Source organism: Barbus barbus (assembly GCF_936440315.1).
Source record: "Barbus barbus genome assembly, chromosome: 19".
Lineage (NCBI taxonomy): Eukaryota > Metazoa > Chordata > Actinopteri > Cypriniformes > Cyprinidae > Barbus > Barbus barbus.
In genome coordinates, this window is record NC_136747.1 from 11,533,132 (window position 1) to 11,555,180 (window position 22,049).

Here is a 22,049-nt window from a genome sequence, read left to right on the forward strand (position 1 = left end):
AGTTCAGCATGATACCTGTTTCTGGAATCCTTTATATGCTCTTGGGAAATGTTTATTTTTCCCAATTTAAGTATGAACAGTCCAATGTTTATATTAGTTGTGAAAATTAATTTGTTTGCTGTGAATTCATCTTGAGCCACAGCAGTGGGATGAATCTAAAGTAACACATTCACACCTATGGATCACAATTTTGCCACTAGAGGGTGTAATATTTAATGCATTTTCTTAGTTTTGCAGTTAAAACATTGTATCAGTACAGGGTGAATTAAAATACAATGTTATCTTTTGGTTTGAAAATGTCTAGCCCTTTTCTAAATTTGAAAAATACGTCCGTCTTGTTATGCAGTCTAAAAGCATGTCACCCGATTTAACTGCTGAAAAAGTTGTCCAAATAACTTAATTTTAAATTGCTACCAAATGTATTTGGCTCATGTAGTTTTTCCTAATCTTGAGGGGCATATGCAAGCTTGAACAAATATTTAATATATTAATTATATAAAATTAGAAGACGTTGACATCTTTTTCAGATTTGATGATAAAATATTTGATTGATGAGATATTTGAATCACAACTCCACAGTTATCTGAATTAAATAAAAAAATGATGTCATTGCAGTGGCTACGTGCCAGTGCATCAGCTATAACTAGGCACAGTTTGTGTAAACCAGGCACATTAATACTCTCTAAACAAGGCAAATGTGCAAAATGAGACCATCTGTGTGTTTTTTTTTTTTTTTTTGTATAGTGTTAATAAACTTCATTTCAAAATTGTTCACATACTCTCCAGTGATTTAATGCAGCCCTTGAGATGAGGCTGAGGCATTAGAAACATGCTGCGGCAATGACACTTTTTTTTCTCAGCCCAAAATAAAAATCTGACAGGCCTAAAGCGCTTGAGCAGAGAAAACCTCAAACGCTCTCCTAACTGAAGTGATTGCCCTAGTTTCCTCAGTCACGTGTAGTCAGTTTTGAAGTCTAATTCTTAAGTACCCACACAGATAAATATAATCAGCCTCAACTGAGCATGTTCAGTGAGCTTGCCAAATTAAAGGATAAATAGGGAACTAAAGCATCACTGGACAGCATCCTTGGACCATCAAAAATAGGTCAGTGGATGAAGTGCATATATTTCAGTTTCTTCTAACCATGGTAAAAACCCTGACACAATTCTGCTGAGGCAGGACTGAAAGTAGGTGAATCCGTCTCCACTGGTCAAGCAAAGGTAATGCCACACTTTAATTGCGAAGTCAATCCATTCTCCCTGGGCTTCCACAGACATCAGGCAAAAGACAGCCATAATGAAGCATTACTGGAATATTTTATTGTTTAGAAATAAGACATAACCCAGTGACAACCCAATACAGGATGTGTAACAAGACAAAGACAAACATTCACAGGCATTCTACCTACTGACAGACATTGTTTCTGACAATTCATTTTTGTGATATCCATGGATAATTACTTCATTTTTATGAGAAATATTGTGAGAATATTATAATAAAAATTATAGGTCACAATACCAAAAGTAATATTCCAAATACACAGAATCTTTTTAAATCGTGTTTCATGATAAAACATCGCTTGTGAAGCTAATTCAGAGATGCTCAATTGAAGATGAATGTCTACACACTGAACAATGAAAGAAAATTCCTACATCTATCAATCTCTAATACTTTCATTAATGCTTCTATATCTAATGTTACCATGATGAATAAATGTAAGTATATAGTCATCTTCAGCTATGGATACATGTTACAAAATACCCTTGCATAGCCACTGCATATAAAAATTTAAAATGTTCCCATTAACATAAGCTACTTTGAGCTAGAAGGTGACTGGGGGGGGATTCCATGTCATCTGAACTCAGCAACATGCTAATCTACTGTCGGGTCACATCGTTTACTTTTCATTTGTCACAATTACTGATTAACACACCATTCATCACAGACAATAGCATGAATTAATAATATTCACATGTGCAAAAATATTGCAGTCTGCAGCCACAGATTGTAACCTAGTGATAATGACAGAAAAGGTACACTACTTCTCTAAACAGGAGCATGTAACTTCACCAAATGACAAAAATGATTTCCTAACACCCATAATTCTCATTTATTCACTGAGCACTGTCTGGTTCAATGCAAGTCAAGATCAGTCGACAGCACTTGTGGCATAATGTCGATTACCACAAAAATGGTCTGGTCCCTTGTTTTCTTTAAAAAAAGAAGCATAAATTAAGGTAGGTTAGGCACCTACAATGGAAGTGAATGGGACAATTTTTCTGAAGGATTTTAAGTGTGAAGCTTCTAATTTCATGAAAACACTTTAAATCTGTGTATTAAATGAGCTTTAAGCTGTAATACAGATAACAGATTGGCCAAATTCACTTCCATTCTAAGTGCCTCAACTATAAAGATGTATTTACATTACCAAAATTTTAGAAAAATGTTGTGTATTGTCATTAGCGTAGTGATGTCTGAAGCACAGCTCACACAGAAGTCAAGTTTCAAACCAAGCAGCTTTTGTTCGTCAACATGGAGAATTTGCGTGCAAGATTTAATGTTGTGGAATCTTTCACTAAATTAAAATTCAAACTAAATTCGTAATCGCATGGATTCCTAGTGAAACAATGGTAAATGTAATGACACCTTGAGCCAATTTTTTTTTTTTTTTTTTAAGTAAACAAGTGACAAGTCCTTTAATTTGAAGTCAGATCCTCCATGATACATGAATCTTTAAAATGTTTCAAATCTAAACCAGATTTTCACAAATATTAAGTGTATACAGCTTTATAACTGTTCACAAGCAGCAGGATCGTTCAGTCTTTGCAACAGCTACACCATCTAAAACTAACGATTAGCATTTGATTGATTGAAAAAGAATATTAATCAATGATTGCATCATGTTTTGGGACACTGTGTATAAAGGAAGACTTAAAAGATTTCACTTTGTTAGATAAAATGGTGTAGAATTGCTCGCATTCAATTTTTTTTACAACTAATTTAGTTATATTCTGAATAAATTTTTTTATTTCGTACAGTACAACGAAATTAAAGTGAAAATGCCAGCTTCTTACATTCAGTATATTTCTAAGTAATTCCCATTTTAAAAGTGCTCTTACGTAACTCCCATGTTTATCATGCACGCCGCATTCAAATCTCAGGTATATCAGTAGACAACAACACTACTGAGTAGTTCACAGTATTAAAAAGGCCTGTGCCACACATAATCGCCGAAAGTGCAAATCAGATTGGAGCTGACACACAGCGTTGGGTTGCCAGGACAGCTGGGCAGCCTCGTCGAGGGAAGGGCGTCTCAAAGTCATACTGCTGCCTCCAGAGAGGAGAGGAGAGAGGAGACTTACGTCACACAGCGACAAACAGCAGACCAGGGCAACGGAATGGGCTATTGTGACGGAGATTGTTTCTTTGGATAAGGTTTGGGAGGAGCGTAGTAAGAGAGTGGTGCGATTCTCAAGCTGAAACATACTGAGGAGGGGGATCCTTCGGTGGAATAGCGATGGCCTCCTCGTAGGGTGGAAGTAGTACCTGAAAATAAAGCAGTAGCATTAGTAAATGCTTTACGTATCTTTTCTGTTGTACACTATATTCTTAGATTAATCAAGACACAAAAAATGAAAACAATAAGATAATAGTTTGAGCTGTAACCATTAGCACACATGCTGTTTGTCATGAATATTAACTTATGCTATAAATTGCCAATTAGATTTCAAACAGAACATATGCAAAACAAAACGTTTTAAACAGAAGGGGCTATATTTCTGTATAAAATAAATTTAGAATGCATACACAATTTTACGTAGACATAATATATACTGAAGATATAATAAGAGTAGCATGGAAGTGTGTGTTCTGAAAATAGCCAGTGATCTATGGTGCTTTAGAGGATGCAGGTTTGCAAAATTATTGTTGCTTTGCAAGCCCCCTGTAAACCAAGGCCATGTCAGACATAAAACTAAAGCATTTTTAAGCAAATCTGGGTCAGGGGGTCCCCGAAATGCCTTCATCTTAAATTTAAATGCTGCTATCCATCTCCGCAGAGGAAAGTTCATTCTCCCTATACAGAAAAACCAGCCCAAAACATTCTCTGTTATTATGAAAAGGTGAGCTAATTAGTAATATGGTCATGAATGCCCTGAGGGGATCACATTTTCACCTTGTCTGGAATGGCTGGAATGCGGATTTCAAATGAACCAAACAAGTGTGGACAGTTATGTAACAGCCTGCAGCTGAATGGTGAAAAAGCCCCATGCTTCTCAATGGCCTTTTATTTCAGTTCTCTTTTTAAAGCATCTGACCACTCATTATACTGGTTGTCCATCTGTGGAATGACCCGGACAATCCAATTAGTCCGATCACCCAAACTTTTTTTAATAATTATAAACATACAAATAAAATGCATTCCTTCAAAGCACTGTAAGTCACTTTAGATAAAAGCATCTGTCAAATGCATTAAATGTAACTCTTCGTAGTGACTGGAGGGTCAACAGAACAGCAGGACAGACAGGCAGAGGCAGTAAAACAGGATTACTTATGGCAGACAGTAGTGGGATTAGAGGCAGTAGAGGAACACAGCACACTGCCCTCTCTTATGCCCTCCATAAACACTGACTCAACAATACAGAGGGCATGAGGAGACCGTCATCATGATCCTGCTGCGAGATGCACGTCTGAACATCCCCTATAGCTGTGCAGAGATAAACTACATGAGACTGCTTTTATGACTGAATCACATGTTGGGCCAGGAACCGAACCAGATGATTTTCATTATGTTCAGTTTGGTACTTAAACATTTGCATTCTTTTGCTGACATATACACCATGACCAGTTTAGTCCGATTTGCGAAAGAATGACTTGTGTGGATCAATTGTTTTCAGTGAATCAATTTATATGACTCACAAACTCACTGAATCAGCCTTTCAGATAATATTCAATTCACATTTAACTCACTGAACCATGATTCATTACTTTGTCCAAATCATAATAAAAGTTAAAGATATACAGTCAGAAAATAATTGTTGCATTTTAATGTTTAATGTATTTATTGTAATTTAAATGTTACCAAAATAATATATATTTTTAAATTCTGTATTTTGTTTATAAAAATATAAATCTCATATAGCTTTATATGGTATAATAAAGGTAGTATCTTATAAATGTACTAAAATAATGGAATCAGTAAGGAACTGGGTGCATTAAATGGAATCAAAATCTGAAACAGAATCATCAAACTCCTTATGATTTTTATCCATAATTACACTACCATTCAAAAGTCTGGAGTTTGTACGTTTTTGTTTTGTTTTTTAAATGAAGTCTATTCATTATCAAAAATACAGTACAACAGTAATGTTGTGAAATATTATTACAATTTAAAATAGAAAATTGTTACTTAGATTTATTTTAAAATGTAATTTATTCCTGTGATTGCAAAACTGATATTTGGTATCTTTTATTCCAGACTTTTATTAATATTACTGTTGAATACAGTTATGCTGCTTAATATTTTTCTGGAAACTATGATTCTTGATGAACAGAAAGCTCAAAAGAACAGCATTTGTTTGAAATGGTCTATGTGTGTTCATTATGGAGACATCTGCAAATATGAGTGTAGAGAAACAAGACTCCGTTAAACAGTTTATGTTCATATAAACCTCTGACTTACTGTAGTGTCATTTGTGGTGACATAAACCAGGACCTCTGTAGTGTTTCTTCCACTGACGTATCTGTAGCAGTTCCACACACAGGCAATAAGGTAAGCCTAAAGAGAAAAAGAGAAAGAACAGCCGCTGATGCGAAATAAAACACCACCATAAATCATGTGCATATGGCTTAAGCAATAAAAATAATGAGCCACAGACACAGTGCCTTGTCTACACTATTTCATTTCCAGATGGCAAAAAATTATAATTAGAACATCTGTGACAAATAATATGATTTTTTCCATTTAAAAAATACACACAGTGACGATATGAGCTAAAGTTGTGCTATAACCGGTCACCTTTCTTTTTTATTCTTCATTTTTAATAATAACCTTTTATCTTTTTGCATTTATGCTAGAGAAGTAGTTTACCCAAAAATGCAAAATGAATAAAATGCTGACAAACCTATAAACTGTCAACCAAATATCTGCTTTTACTGTTCAAGAAATTAACTCTTTAGTAAAATTTACAGTCTAAACAGTTTTTTCAACACATTTGCCATTAAATTCAATGATGATGTTCATTCCCAGAGGCATTCAGTTTGATTTAGACAGATCACAAAGCAACAAACAACCTATTAGACTGTCATGCACACAACAGCATGGGAGGCAAGCAGAGGTTAATTTTAGCACACTGTGTTTATCCCAGCAGAGTAATCTGCCTCTCTCTAATGCGTGCAGGCTCTCATAAAGCGATTTGTATCACATCTGAAGTCTACTGGAAAAGTCAGGCTTCTAGAAGGACAACACAATGTTTGTCTGAAGTAGTCATATTCACAGTCATCTTGCAGGCTACTGTGCATCACATCCAGCTATAGTGAACCAAAAAATGATCTGGCAGATCACAATAAAGGGAAAGCAGTACAGTTGTTTTGCTTTACCTTAAAGGCTAAGATGCATCCAACAAAGAGAAGCACTGCTAATACTAGGCACATGTTGTTTGTGGACATCAAGTCCTCTTTGTATGGAAAGGTCCCAGGCTGTTAAAACATAAAGACACATGGAGTCAAAAATGACTCCGAATGATACTCAGCAACTCCAAGTTGATATTTTAAGAGTCAGTTTAGATCCTTACCAACTGCTGAAGATAGTCCTGTATGGTGTTGGGGTAAACGACAACACTTATTGCTACCAGTGTGTTAAGAGCAAAGTCAAAGATCTGGTAGCAGAAGAAAGGAATGATCCATGCAGCATGTTGCTGAAAGAAAAGAAAGAAATTATTTTACTACACAGCACAAACTGACGAATTAACCATTTCAATTGATTCATTTAGCAAATTCATGGTAAATGGATAAATATTCTTATTTAATGAGCTTCAAAGGATCCTTCAATCACAAATGAAAGTTCTGTTTTAGAGTTCAAGAAAGAAAGTCTCATGGGTTTGGAACAACATGAGGGTGGGTAAATAATGGCAGAACTTTCATTTTTAGGTGAATAATCCATTTAATAAGCAAGTTGTCAAACCTTATATGCACCGTAGGCCGCCATTCCACAAATCAAAATCATCAGCAGTGAGATTGCAGCAGCGATACACATGTCTGTGGAGGACAGACACATAACATCAGATCTGCAGACGGAATATTGGGTCTAATAGCTAAAATATACCATTTAGGATTGAATCTGAAATTCAATAATCCAATATCAATTCTTAAAATCCCAAGACTGATCTTTTAATATGATAAGAATTTCGCTAAATGTTATTTTGCAGCAAGCCTGGCATCCAGCTAATTTCACTTTGAGTTGAGTTTGTGCTGAGCTCACTACAAAACTCCGTTTACCAAATAATGCTTTGAATGAATATTTTTATTTTTAACATCAACTGTTTTAATAGTGTTAATGTTAAAAATAAATGCAAATTTAAGAGCATTCCTTGTAAAGGTCACAGTATCAATTCATAGAGAATTTCTTGTAGAATTGTAGAATTTCTATATTTCTATATTTCTACAAATTAACTGCAATAACTGAAATGTAGACTGGGCCAGATAAATCTAATAAGATCCAAATCATATTGACTTGAATGAAGAATTTATTAGAAATTGTCCTGAATCAAATTAAGACCGTTGATCAGAATTTAAACAAATCTGAGCATTAGTGTTAATAGCCAGAACCATCAACAAACCGGAAAATATATCTGTGTAAAATGTAATGAATTTTCTTATTATGCACTGAAACGTCTATGAAAATTTCTTTAAAAATGCATTGAAATATATCCGTCAATTGTAATAAATTATTTTGCATTGAAATTTCTATGAAAATGCAATTAAATATATCTGTGTACATTTCTGAATGATTAATTTATGAACAAACTTACTAATTCATCAGAAAAAGCTAGAGACTGACATACGAGCCAGTAACATTGCCTGCCTAAGTTAAAATTTTAGTAGCTCAGCCTAGCACTCACAAGACATTACAGGCTCCATGAACTAGTTACTTGACCTACTATCTATAGTGCTATGTTTCCAAAACAGCCACCAAACTCTCATTCTCTCCAAAACACAGGCATATCTCATATTATTGAGAAATGCAAACAAAGAAGCTTTACAGATAATAAAATAGCACACAATGGAGCAAAACCAGTTAAATAACTCCTCTAAATCCTCCACTTCCAACCGGGAGATTTCTGGCCTTAGTTTATAATTTTACAACTTTTCAGAGTATGTAATATTATCACTGACATCCTGAATTACTCTTTTGAATGTGATGCTGTAACTCTAGCAAATTGATTTGAGCTGCTTGTGCTCTCAGTACTGAAAGTACATTGAGTTCAGTGGTGCTGGTCTTTGAAATAGAGCTTAATCCCCTGAATATGTTAAAGGACACTCCACCGTACACTCTGTCTACTTCAGCGCCTATTACAAAACAGGCTTCATATAACAGATTGCAAAGCTGCCCAAACCAATTACAAGGAATCATATTTTCAATCCTGCTGATGAGAGCCGGTTTTAATCAAAGCCACCAGAGCCAGAATCTATAGCCGCACAGACAGCAGTGAAATACGATAGCAGTCTTCGAGCTCTCGCTGAACTTAGAAAGTTGATGATGACTTGTTTGCTCATACTGGAATTTAATAACTATACGGGATTAAATGACTCAAACGTACTTGCATCGTCCATGACATCCAAATCCGTGCCGAGTTCGGAGCTGGTGAGGTGGTAGTGGTACTGGACTGGGTCATTGAGAGCCGATAACAGGATTAACAAAACCACTGCATTGATGAGCTGAAAAAGACAGAGATTATTATATACAACAAATTAATTTTTAGGTGAAAACTAACAGAATAAGATGAAAACGCTCTGGTCTATTTAAATTACATTTTGGAATAAACTGTTCAGATTAGTTTACTGCTCAGTTTGTTATTATACCTTTGGATTTCAAAATTATATTTAATACCTGCAGTATCTTGTGTGAAGTATAAACATGCAATCTAAAGTATTTGCATTCACTTTCATAATACATGTTTTAATTAATTAATTTATTAATGATATGTATGTACTTGTGTGTGTGTGTGTGTGTGCGTATATATATACTTTTATAATGTATGCCACATTACAGGCCTATTAAAAAATTTAATTTTAAATATATAATGAATTAATTAAAACATGTATATAAAACTTACACACACACACAAAGACATTTACATTACATTTAGTAATTTAGCAGACACTTTTATCCAAAGAGACTAATATATATATATATATATTTCATTCATTTATTTATATGTATTATTCTAGACCTTCTGAAATGTTTGACATTGCTGTTTGACTTTCCAGCCCAAACAAAATTAGTCCCGTCAACCATATTATAATGTTAGCTCTACATAACGGACAAATCTCAAATTAAATGAATCTGTGACACACATTGCCTTTATCCTCATTCACTGTCTCTGATCATGTTTTGTCTGTGACAGCAGTTTCCTGTCTGTGTCAATAAGCATCAGTGTAGTTTTTAGGTTAATGAATTCTGCTGTTCCTTGCAGTGCAGAAGAAACTGGAGGTGACCAGAATAATCTTCCGCGGTTTATTTGCATCTCCTATATTTAAGCATTTGCACATACTTTGATAAGACACAACTTCCTTTAACAGTTTTGGCAAAAGATCAAGGATTATTTTTCTATTTATATCACGTAAAAGGGATCTGGTGTCTAAAACAAGCCTCAACTTTTAGATAAAGGTGGAAGTACGACATCATGGGAGTAGTTCATTTAGTGGTACCCTAAAGCGGATTTTCTTTTTAATTCTGTTTTCATAATCTGGCAGCAGTGTTGCTCTCTGGCATTAGCACAATATCCTAGACAATATTATCGGATATTATAAAGATGAGTGCAGAATTATAAACATCAAACGTTCAGACACACACAACCCCCCCCCCCCCCCCCCCCCCCCCCCCAAAAAAAAAAAACACATATACGCTTTTGAAAACACGACCATTTATTAATTTTAATTCCCCTAAATTAGAAAAGGAATTCAATTAGAATTCCACTAGTGTAATTATTACTTACTAATCATATTCAGAATATTTTATGTTGGATATAAAAATAAACAGAAGGGGTTAATGAATATAAGAGTTGTTTTGGCTCACCATATACCAGATGCCCAGGATAATGGTGCCTGTTCGTACATGACAGCACAGGCAGCAGCTGGTCGTGTACCATCTGTCCCACGGAGAAATCATCTTTCCCTACAAAAACAGCACGGCTAGTTCATGTATGCCTTTTTAGCTCGAAGCGATATATAGATTTTTTAATATAAATCGATGGTTTTTGGGAGCTACAACTCACCGTCGCTGTTAAATCCTGAGTTGTTTCCGTCCCGTTCTTTCGCACCGCTGCATTAATCCAGCTCCGCACCACGTGACCGGAGGGGGATTTAGCGTGACGTCAGGGGCCCGCTGTTCAGACGCCGGAAAATCAAAATTTGGATTTATTTTTGAGAAGGTTTAAACATTTAAGAAAATACAGTTGTGACAACAATATTGTCATTCAACATGGGGCAAGTTGTCACAATGGAACCTGAGTTTATCAGCTAAATAAAAACAGAAAAATCATATTACACAAAATTTATGAAACACTAAAAATAGGCTACAAACCATTTTGGCTAACAAATATTGTAAATAAAAAAATGTGTTAAATCTATAACAATTAAAACATCAAAAAAACATATATAGACTAAACAAAATAAACATATTTTCATATGATATATTCCAAAATGAAAAAATAAGACAAAAACAGCTGGCCTCTTTGCTTAAACTAGACATGGCTGTGAAGGAAAAACAACTGATATTTTATTAAGATCTCACTATTTTGAAAATCATACATCTATTTAAATCTTTTATAGTGAAAAAACTATCTATAGTGACAGAAGTTACACATGAGTTAGAAAAACAGGTAAAAACCGGAGCAAAGATGTCTTCAGATTTATTCTCCCTTGGTTACAAAAGTGTTCATACAATCTCACTGGAGGAGATTATATGAAGGGATCCAGTGTTGATGAGGACAGGGCTCTACGTGACACAGGAGGGGAGCAGATGGCTCATACCAATGAGACGGTGTGTGTGTGTGTGTGTGTGTTTGCCTAAGCCTCTGTGGGCGGCAGCTCCTTCACTGCATCAGGGGATTTACTGCTCTCAGCCAATGGAAGTTAGTTTAACAGCAGCAAAACAACATGGTGGCTGTACAGAGTGAAATGTGCTCAGGTTCACTTGGAATTGGGACCTTCACAATTTATAGAAATATATTTAAATATTTTACAATATTTTATCCTCAGTGTTTTTTTTATTATTATTAGTGTTAATTTGTATTTTTGTTTTAGTTGCACAATACTTTGACTCCAACTTCTGTTTATATTTTACCATTCAGAAGTTTGGGGTCAGATTATTATTTAAGAATTCATTACTTTCTATTCAGCAAGGATGCATTTGCTCAAAAGTGAAAAATGCTTTAGAACTTTCATCATTTTTGTTCATTAAAGAATCCTGAAAAAAAGTAATGGTTTCCACAAAACAATAGTAAGTTTTCACTATTGATAATAAGAAAGGTTTCTTGGGCACCAAATCACCATATTAGATTTCTGAAGCATCATGTGACAGCTTTACAATCACAACCTTGGTGAGTGTATGAGACTTCTTTCAAAAACATTAAAAATGTTACCAACCCCAAACTTTTGAATGCTATATATTGGTGGGCAAATACACTCCCAATGACTACTTTATTAAAAACAAATAAATACATATTTGACAACTGCCTTAAATACAGATAACTCGTATAATGACTGTGGTTAACAAATTCCTACTTGTATCAATTAACTAATGAATAACTGTAACAAATGAAAAACTGTAATTCTCTTTCAAGTTTTAACAACAGTATATCATGGCTACCACAGAGGATGGTTGCTAAAAAAATTCCTATCTCTTTGGGGGGAAAAAAAAGCATAAATCAGTTAAAAAAAAAGGATTAATAGGTCACAGATCTGAAATGAGATAAGGCAGGAGAGGTTGTGTCTGTACTCAAGACTGCACTTATTGTCAGGATGCTGCAAAATCGAGCAAACCAACAAATCATTGTGTCTAGTATGCACTATTTCTAGTGCATATTATATATAAAAAAAAGGTACAGGCACTAAACTAATTTGTATTCCCTTAAGTTCTTGCCATGTAATAGAAGTGTGTAATATGGCAGTTAGAAATGTTGTCAACCCAAATATTGATGGATAAATAAAGGCGTCTGTGCACAATGTCCTGTATTTGGGGTATAAAGATGGATTTAAGAGGCCAATAACAAGTCATTATGAAAACAGAAAAAATGACTAATTGCAATTCAACGTGCAAATATTATGGCTGTGGGTTGCACTTTGAATTCTGAATGTTTTATTAATGTAAGATTAAACAGCAAATTATTTGCAGAAGTGTCATTTTTTTTAGTTGCTTAGTTGCTAACATCCCCCCACCCCCCAAAAAAACCAAGAAAGCTCTGAGCCCAAACAGCATTTTCTTTTATTTAACAAATCAATAGCTCTAAGCTCAAATAGCGATCTTCTTTTATTTAACAAATCAACATAGAAATATTGCATTGACTTAAGTAAACATGATCATTTTTAAATCCATAAACTGGTAGAAATACATTGAGTATCCTCAAGAATGATAAACTAAGGCAGGCATCCGATGCTAGCCCAGAGTGCCTCAGAAAGACATGATCTACTGAAATTTACAAAACGACCATGGGCAAAACACCACTAAGTCAACCCAAATATGAATATGCATTAAAAATCCCCCCTCCCAAACCCACCCCACATCCATTCATCACTATCATCATCATATTCATTCATCATTCATTAAAGCCTATTTACAATGAGTGGTACTTGCACGAGTGGACAGAGAATGAGGACGTTGTTCATCACTAGAAATGATTATTAACTTCATGCAAGTGCAACACTGACATCAATCAAATCTGAAACAAAATAAAATGCCAAACCTGTTAAAAAGACTTCAAAATGAGGAAGAGAACAGAAAGCATCCACTACTAAATACAGATTAAGGCAACAGATTCCTGATAATGATACTGTTTTAGTGTCATGGAATTAAAGCTGCGCTAATCATCATCACCGTTCCCAATTAAAATCACATAAACCTACTAATTTACTCAGTCAAAACGAACATGAACAAAACTCATATGTTCACATTGTGCAAGAAAAAAAAAAAAAAAAAAAATGTAAATACACATGGTATTTTACAACCTTCAGCACAGTGCAATTACAAAGAATTTTACCATAGAAAAAAAGCCCTTATAGTTCTATACATATGGCGTGGCTTTTTCTACTTTAGTTTGCAGGAAATAAAGCATTAGAGTCAACTAGTAGTTGATTAAAAGGGAAGAGTCATAACATCTCCAAGATCCACATACCCAGTTATATGGGTAAAATATATATATGTAATCAGGACGGAAGAAAAGCTCTAAGAAAATAGGTTTAGCATTAAAAAAAGTTCTCTGTAATATAAGCGTTCTCTGGTTTTGCACCACAGCAATCTATAGGATTACAGTAATTCACCTCTTACTGCTCAAGCTAAATCACAGAAGTACTGCTGTAGGAGACGCCGGCTCCCAGCGCCTCTCTGTGGCTTTAACAGTAACTGCAATAATTCAGCAGTACTGAAGTGACACAGGAACCGTAATAGATGGAAAGCAAGTAGATTCTTAAAATTTCCAAAATCAGTTTAGAAACAATTGGAAAATAATGATCATGAATGTTTTGCTCCACTGAACGCATGTCTGATATCAAGGATGAGAAGTATTCCTTAACAAACTTCAGTGTAGCGTAATAGTGCACTTATTAGTGTTCCAGCCCATGGACTGCTCACCTTTACTCTATATTTGTCTTTTTTTTTTTTCTTCTTTTTTTTTTTTTTGCAGAGTTCTCCCAACTCAGTTTTGTTTCTATTTTGGATTTTTTTTTTTTTAAAGCACAGTAAATTTATTCAGTATAAAATTCTGCACTGTGAAATTATTGCATAAACTATTTGCATAAGCTATCCTGGATGTTATTCCCGGTTCATGTTTCCCTCCTGGCCTTTTTCTTCTGAACCTGCTTCGGTGGTTCCCAATTCTGATCAGATTTCTCTGTGGGAGCAAAAATAAAGACTTTTATTCAGTATGATTATTATTACTTACGTATATTAATACTATTATATACAGCAGGGCCCCAAAGTCAACTTTGAACATCTAGGATTTAAAATGTAATTTAAACCTGGAAATAAAGTTTTAGGATTTTGGAAAAAAGAGGGGGAAAATTAAATACAAACATATTCTGAAATGTACGTTTTTAAATCCAAATTATGCTGGAGATATTCTCTGTAATGGGAAAATTGCATTAAAATAAAATGAAAAAAGGAAATTCAAAATAAAGCATTTTTACTTTACTTTTTCGACTGCATGTGGCCAAATGTATTAGGTCACACGTGTACTATTGTTAAACATTCTCACTAGGGATATAACAACCATACAACATTACTTTATATAAATAAACTGAAATAAAATACAACACAAAACATTTATTTAGTTCAACAAAGTACTACAATAACCATCTATAAAAACAGAAAATATATTATAATACTGTTTCAATGATACTAAAATAATGCTGACTCTCACTAGATCCACCCAATGCTCATCATCTGTGATCCACTCACTTTGTGAAGACTGTGGAGGCACGTTTTGCTTGGATCCCTCATCTTTTTGAACATGAGGAGGATGAGGCTTGACAGTCACACTCTTCTCTGCAGGAGCAGAACCTACTTGAGTCACCTGGAAGAAGAACGTACAACTTGTTCAGTCATGCAGAATTCAACCAGCGTTGACATTTAAGTATTCATTCATTGTGTCATTCATTCAATACTTGGTTTATTGAAACCCGATGGTTACCTCAGCGGCTGAACCGTCTTCTTCTGGTCTCTTCTTTTTCTTTCGTCTTTTGGATTTTCCACCTCCTGCAGGATCTACCTTGTCATTGTCATCATTTGATTCCTACATCCAGGGCAAATACTTAAATCTACTAAAGGATTTGTTGACATAAGTTACAAAATAGTAAGTGAATGTGTTTTTTCATACCACAAGTGGCTTGTTAACTGGCATCTCTTTCAAAGCGTGGGGATCTACTTTGTGCTCTTCAAAATTGCCCCATAGCTCACTTGGAGGGTTCCAGTCTGAGCTCTGGTCGTCGGTGGCAAGACCATCTGAAATCATATGGAGATACTGATGATGTTAATAGTCTTTCATAATATAGACTACCACTCCAAAGCTTCTGTGTTTTTTTTTTTTTTTAATTTATACTTTTATTCACCAAGGACACATTTAATTGATCAAAAGTGACTTTCATAAATGGTCCAAAAGATTTTTATTTAAAATAAATGATTTTCTTTTAAACTTTCTTTTTATGAAAGAATCCACAAAAATTAAACAGAACAACACTGATAACAATGTTGTGTTTGAGCAAATCAGCATATTAGAATGATTTCTGAAGGATCATGTGACACTGAATACTACAGTGATGATGCTGAAAATTCAGAAAATTGTGATTGACATCACAAGAATAAATTACAATTTAAAATATATTATAGAAAACAGGTATTTTAAATTGTGATAACATTTCACTGTTGTGTTACAGTTTATTGCATTTCTAATCAAATAAACAAATAAAACATTTTTTTTTAAATCTTACTGATCACAAACTTCGAAATGAAACATTCATCAAGTAAATATTGGGTCTAAATAAGTTTTGATCTTACTGAGGCTGGACCATTGACTGCCATAGGTGGGTCCACTGTTGCATTGCCTGATTTCAGAGTTAGATTTAGTCCCAGTCTCTCCACCTGCGAAAATACATGGAAAAGGTTCATTCTTCATGTTTGCAGTTCTTATTAGCATACAAGAATAAAATTATGTGCTCCTCACAAGAATGACAGCGTAATGAAAATTAAAAATAAGTACCTGATGGGTTCAGTCCGACCATTGTCAAGTTTACTGGGTTCGGTTCTGCCTTAATTCTACCATCCAAACCAGTCCACGGCCCTATCAAAAAAAGAAGACAGTATGTAAATATAAAGCATAAAAGTTATTTGTGTGTTGTTACTATGCTTAACATCTTAAAATGAAGTAATGTGAAATAACTCAAGGTTTGAATTTCATTAGATCTACCATCTGATGATTACTACATGTAACAAGAAACTTCAAGATCTGACACAATAATCTGAAAAAACCCTTAAAATCAACCACTGTTATAAACAAATCATGGCAGGGTCATAAACAGCTCTGATCTATTGCCTTCTGACTCTTGTTTCCGGGTGGCGTTCTCACGGTTCTTGTGCCCAGGGGTCTTTCTCCCAGCAGACAACTTATCGTTGTTTAAAGCATTTGTTTGGGTTGACTTCACAGGAACCTCTGTCCATCCTCCACCATTAACAGAGTTCACATCATTCCAGTTAGACAGTACTAAAAGAAAAAGGTGAAATTTGAAAGGTACTTCCTGTCAAATCATTATCGTTGAAAAGATTGTGGATGGTAAGATGTTTTTTTTTTTTTTTTAAAGAACTCACTTTCACTCACAAATGCTGCATTTATTTGATCAGTAAAAGCATTAATACTGTGAAATATTATTTCAATTATTTTCTCTTTAAAATGTATTTTAAAATGTTATTTATATTTTAAAGATGAATTTTCAGCAACCATTACTCCTGTCTTCAGTGTCACACGATCCTTCAAAAATCACTCATATATGCGGATTTGCTGCTCAAGAATCATTTCTTCTTATTAATATCAATGTTGAAAGCACTGCTTAATATTTTGGTGAAAACTGATTTCAAGATTCTTTCAAGTTGAAAAGAACAGCATTTATTTAAAATAAAAATATTTTTTAACATTGTAAATATTTGTTGTGTCCCTTTTGATCAATTTAATGCATCCTCGCAAAAACATCTTACCATCCCAAAACTTTTGAACAATAGCATACATGAATCTATGCCCTCAATAAAAATATATTTTTCATAATTCTATAGTTTTTCCATAAAGAAACATTCACAGATTCTGTATTCAGTATATGAAAAGTGTCATTTTTACCTGAGGGTATAATGGTGTCACCCTTCGAGGCCTTGGCACGTGATGACTCTACAATATATCAAAGGAAGAACGCTTTAATGATCAAAACTAGCATGTGTCTTAAGGAAATCCTTGCGTATTAACATTTTCTTGAATGCCATGAACACAGTCTCATGAACAAGCACTGAATTTAGGAAATGCATACCCTTGTTCTTTTTGGTGCCAGCTGTGGCTGTAACCGCAGGTTGCTCTACCTTCTGACTGGCACGATCTCCACCCTCAGGGCTCCCAGAGACGTCACCAGGGCCCTTCTCTTTTTTGCGCTGCTGACGTTTTTCTCGATTACTGACCTTGGTTTCCCAAGCACCTGCTAAAAACAGTCATACTGAAAGTGCATCTCGTACAAGCAGCTCATTTGAGTTTCTGAGACTAATCACTAACAAACAGCCTTCATACTGAAAATGTGAAGTTGCCACTACAGTTTCATACCTTCATCAGGTTCCTTGCTATCGGTGGAGGAAACATCTTGGGTTGGCTTCACCTCTGGTTTTGGTTTCTTCTTGTTTTTCTTGGTCTACGGAAGAGCCAAAAACACTCATGACAAGTCAGAAACAAAGTGTCTCTCTTACTCTCACACTTACTACAGGCACATAGTGACAATGTTATGAAGATTTCTTAAAAATACTTAATCGGCCTTGTAAAAGCTATGCCTAAAGTTTGAGACCTTGGGACAAAGTACACAGTTTCCCCTCTGGATGTACCCTACATTTGCTGTATCTGCATTATCAAATTACAGGTCGATACTGACACCCGACCTCTCTCAATCACTGTTTACAGACCGAACCAAGGCTGATTCAAACCTTCATAGCACTACTGTGCAAAAGAGTCAAATGTGCTTTCCAAACCTGTCAAATATTTTTAATGTGCCCTACAAGTGAGCTTAGAAATTTCATAATTGCACATTCAAAACACATGAATGACCAAGCAAAGTCATATTTACAAGTGGGAAGCTGATTCCAGATGATACTTGAACTGTGACTTTGGAAAGGGCATGCAGATTTGAAACACTGCGTAAACACTGATATATAATATGGACAATACTATATCATATCTATAATCTACTGTCTATAAAGAGTCTATAGTGCAGATATTCACAAACTTTTTATCTGCCAAACCCATTTGACTATTTTCACTTGCAAAATATTCACCCCATGAGAACCCTTAATGAACTTTTAATAGTTTAACAACAGATTTGCTTGTTCACGGTTCTCTGATTGTCATCATGGCATGTAGGTAAACAAATAATGCATTTCATTTGCTTTCTTTCGTAAGCGTTTTATCATTACGTTAGTTACAACACTAATATTTATTTTTTATTTGCTTTTATTAAGGTAAGACAGTTTGTACACGAGGTCCGCGAGCCGAGACTCGAACTCGGGACACCCGAAGCACAACGGTGCTATATGTACTATTTATTCTTAAATTCTCCACTGTTGGAATCACTTTCAGAATGATTTTTTTCCAGCTGATGAATGGTAAAGCAGCCAACTGACTGCCAAATTCACAACTTTAAAGAGCAAACATTTCAATCAGAAGACCATATTACTGCAGCATGTGCTTATAATTAAAGTTATCATCAGTTGTGTGGATTTATATAGCTTTCCTTATAGTTATCTTTATATTTATCAATATTAGTGTGAGCAGGCCTTTAATCACTCAATTACTTTAAAGGTTTGCATCACATTTACTTTATCATGTACAAATATTTGTATTCAGATTCAGAGTTCACAGTATGACTCTTTTACTTTGTTTATGCTACTTCCATGTTGTCTCTGACTTGAGCGTTTGTTATTACGACACAGATATGCAAGTTTTTCAGTCAACTCGCTGCATACGTATGTTCGACATTGTTAGCAAATCTCCAAAGATCTCTAAACTGTTTTGCTCTCAGAAAACCAAACCACTCCTATTAAAATGCACCCAAAGCGCCTTAGTTGCTATAATTATTGTTACTGCAAATATATAAACAAGCAAATTCACTTCCTCAAGGAAACCAGCATGAATACTAGGGGGACCAACCTTTGTGTCAGCAGGTGGCTGTGCTGGTGCAGGTGCTGGTGCTGGTGCTGGTGCAGGTACTGGTGCAGGTGCTGGTTTCTTTTTCTCCTTGGTGACTTTGATTTTGATCTCCTCCTGAGGTCCAGCCACTGTCTGTCCATTCGCCTGGGCCTTCTGCTGCGGGCGCATGACAGTTACACATCAACAATTGCAAACTCCTCATTTCCTTCCTCTATCAACTGACAGTGCTGGAAAACAACCCAAAACTGTCACTATTTCGGATCCTTCAAAAAGCTGGCGTTTAGCCAAAACGAAACTTATGAGCGTGTCTGCTGTACTGTGCTACGTGGCTCTCCTACCGCCTTCGTGTCTGTTTTATTACTATACTCGTAATCAAATAACGACGTCAGATTTGTTAATTTAATACTAAAGGTGACGATAAGCAATATAGAATTAAATAGTTATGATAGGGAACGAATTTCTGTGTGAACAGCTGATTCTTAGCGGTTTTGACAGGTTAGCACGTTAGCTGCTAATTTACTCGTGCAAACTCTAACTTAGTCTAACTTAACTAAATATGATTTTTAGAAAGATAATAATGTATCTCAAGACCTAGCAGGCTGCCTATCTAGATTTCCTTTTTGGGTAACGTTATCACAAAAAGGCTGTCTAGGAAGACAGCTGTCTTAGTTTTGAATCACAGCCATTAGCAGGTCACAAGCGCAGGCCGCTTAACGTTACCTTCTCGGCTGCTTTCTTTTTGTTCTTCTTTTTCGGTTCGCTCGGTTCGGTCTTAACAGCCTTCGGTGCTACGGCGGCCTTAACCGGAGCCTCGGTAACGGCGGTGCTGGGGGTCACAGGAACGGGCGCCACTCGGCGCTTCCTCCGTCCACAGGCCGCGATCAGCAGCAGCACCGTCAGCGCGATCAGCGCCGCGCTCAGAATCAGCCACGACGGATACTGCTCCGGCTTTATCCCCAAATCAAGCCCCAGCTCGGCCCGGAGGAAGTCTAGGCCGGAGGACAGCAGTCCGCGGATACGGTCAGACACGTACTCGGCTCGCTGTGCGGCTAAAGCTCGCCAGTCCAGGTCCATTTTAAGCAGGCGGAGAAGAACCGCACGCAGAGACGGAGAGTGAGCTGCTGCTGGCTGCGGGAGAGAGAGAATGGCAGGAGGGAGTGGCTTTGATATTTCTCGCCTTATGGCTGTGTTGCAAAACATATCGATCTGACTACATAGACAACACGTTTGGGCGTCTTTGGAGGGCGCAGCATTTTTGGACATCAAAAAGAGAAAAAAGTCTAAGGAATATATCCTCGATTTTTTTATCTATAAATAAAAAGTTTCCGGGCTCACTTCCTTCTGTCACTTTTTTTTTTGATTGAGCTAGACTGACTTCTCTTTTTTTAAAATTAGTAATAAAAATGTGACATATTCTTGAAACAATGTGATTTCTTTTTGATGATTCTATTCATTTGCTTCCCGTAGCCTATGTTTCCGTTTATTTATTAATTTATTTTTCTTTCACAGTTCCACTACTGATACTTTTGAGAAAAAAAAATATTTAAAAAGATATGCCGCGTTTACTAACATCATCAATCTATTGCAAAATTATGATATTAATTCAGTTTTAACCCATCAAAATTGGTTCAATCACTGATCTATTAATCATTATATAGACCAGTGGTATAGTTTAAATAAAATCATTAAACAAATAAACATGTAGTAATCTGTGTATTCAATCTGGGTTTGTCATAAATCAGAAAAGGACACTGATTTAAGTCTCAATAGGTCTCAGACGCCCACGGACCGGTGTCTGATGCATATGGGACACTTTTCTGGAAACACTTCAGGAATGTCTATTGATTTTATTGAGTTTTCTACGAACATAAAAGCAATAAGAACAATGACTTTGTTGAAAGACTTGGCACTTCCTTTGGACTGAATGTCCCTGAACGGTTGTTGTTATGTTTTGACGATGACAATTGTTATTGTTTTTTTTTAAAGCATTCAATAAAAAAAAACTTCAGGAATGTCGAAGTCCTCGTCTGACTGGTTGAATTAAACCGGTGTTGTATCCTAAATCGCCCCATAATAAATACCTAGACGCCTCCTCATTGGCCGCTCGACCGCGCGTCAACGGCGCCGCCATATTGGTCCGGGCAACTCTCCATAACTCTCATATCGGGACAGAAGAAAACATACCTGACTCGGCGGTAGTTTGGGGATCTGCAGACCGTCGCACAATAAAAAAAAAAAACAGATCTCGGGGTATTATCTTATCTAGAATGCACAGCCATTATGGGCTCAGCGAAAGACAAGTGTTCAGTGTTGGACCACACATGCCCTCGAAGGACAGATTTCAAAACCCCTGAAAATCCTTCATTTGTAAACAAATAACATAGATGGTGAGATTCTTAGACCTCTTATTTGAAATAGTGATCTACAGGAATGATAAAGGAATGAGGCAGTGAGAGGAAGGTACTAACAGAGAAGTAAAAAAAAAGTAAAGATAAACAGTAGCCTAAGTGTTTAATAAATTATTGGGTTAAATTAAGTATATAGGATGGAATGGTGCATTGTAATTTGAATTCTATTTGAAGTCAAGGAGGTTGCAGTCGAGCTTGTAGTAAACATACGGATAGTACTCTTGCTGGCTGAGATTCAGACCCGGGATGTTCATAGATGCCTAAAACAAC

The 22,049-nt window shown here is 35.7% G+C and overlaps 2 protein-coding genes across 7 annotated transcripts; both read right to left on the reverse strand.

Annotated features, from left to right (window-relative positions):
• Positions 1-1,296: 1,296 nt before the first annotated feature.
• laptm4b (lysosomal protein transmembrane 4 beta) lies at positions 1,297-11,227 on the reverse strand. Its single transcript, XM_079441859.1, has 9 exons — positions 11,109-11,227; positions 10,495-10,604; positions 10,296-10,394; positions 8,818-8,935; positions 7,182-7,255; positions 6,793-6,915; positions 6,599-6,697; positions 5,682-5,777; positions 1,297-3,547 (listed from the first exon to the last, which is right to left on the reverse strand). The coding sequence occupies exons 3-9, from the start codon at positions 10,386-10,388 to the stop codon at positions 3,473-3,475; spliced, it is 678 nt and encodes a 225-aa protein (XP_079297985.1). The 5' UTR covers positions 10,389-10,394; positions 10,495-10,604; positions 11,109-11,227; the 3' UTR covers positions 1,297-3,472.
• A 1,454-nt stretch (positions 11,228-12,681) lies between these two features.
• mtdha (metadherin a) lies at positions 12,682-20,565 on the reverse strand. Of its 6 annotated transcripts, none has more exons than XM_079441880.1 (12): positions 20,092-20,565; positions 19,372-19,527; positions 17,782-17,866; positions 17,498-17,662; positions 17,314-17,361; positions 16,522-16,689; positions 16,189-16,269; positions 15,987-16,070; positions 15,310-15,434; positions 15,124-15,225; positions 14,892-15,006; positions 12,682-14,325 (listed from the first exon to the last, which is right to left on the reverse strand). In XM_079441880.1, the coding sequence occupies exons 1-12, from the start codon at positions 20,443-20,445 to the stop codon at positions 14,258-14,260; spliced, it is 1,551 nt and encodes a 516-aa protein (XP_079298006.1). In that variant the 5' UTR covers positions 20,446-20,565; the 3' UTR covers positions 12,682-14,257. The 6 variants fall into 6 exon arrangements, with proteins under 6 accessions (XP_079298006.1, XP_079298010.1, XP_079298011.1 ...); XM_079441884.1 differs by having other exon boundaries at positions 16,555-16,689; positions 20,092-20,553; XM_079441885.1 differs by having other exon boundaries at positions 16,555-16,689; positions 17,498-17,659; positions 20,092-20,530.
• Between the last annotated feature and the right edge of the window lie 1,484 nt (positions 20,566-22,049).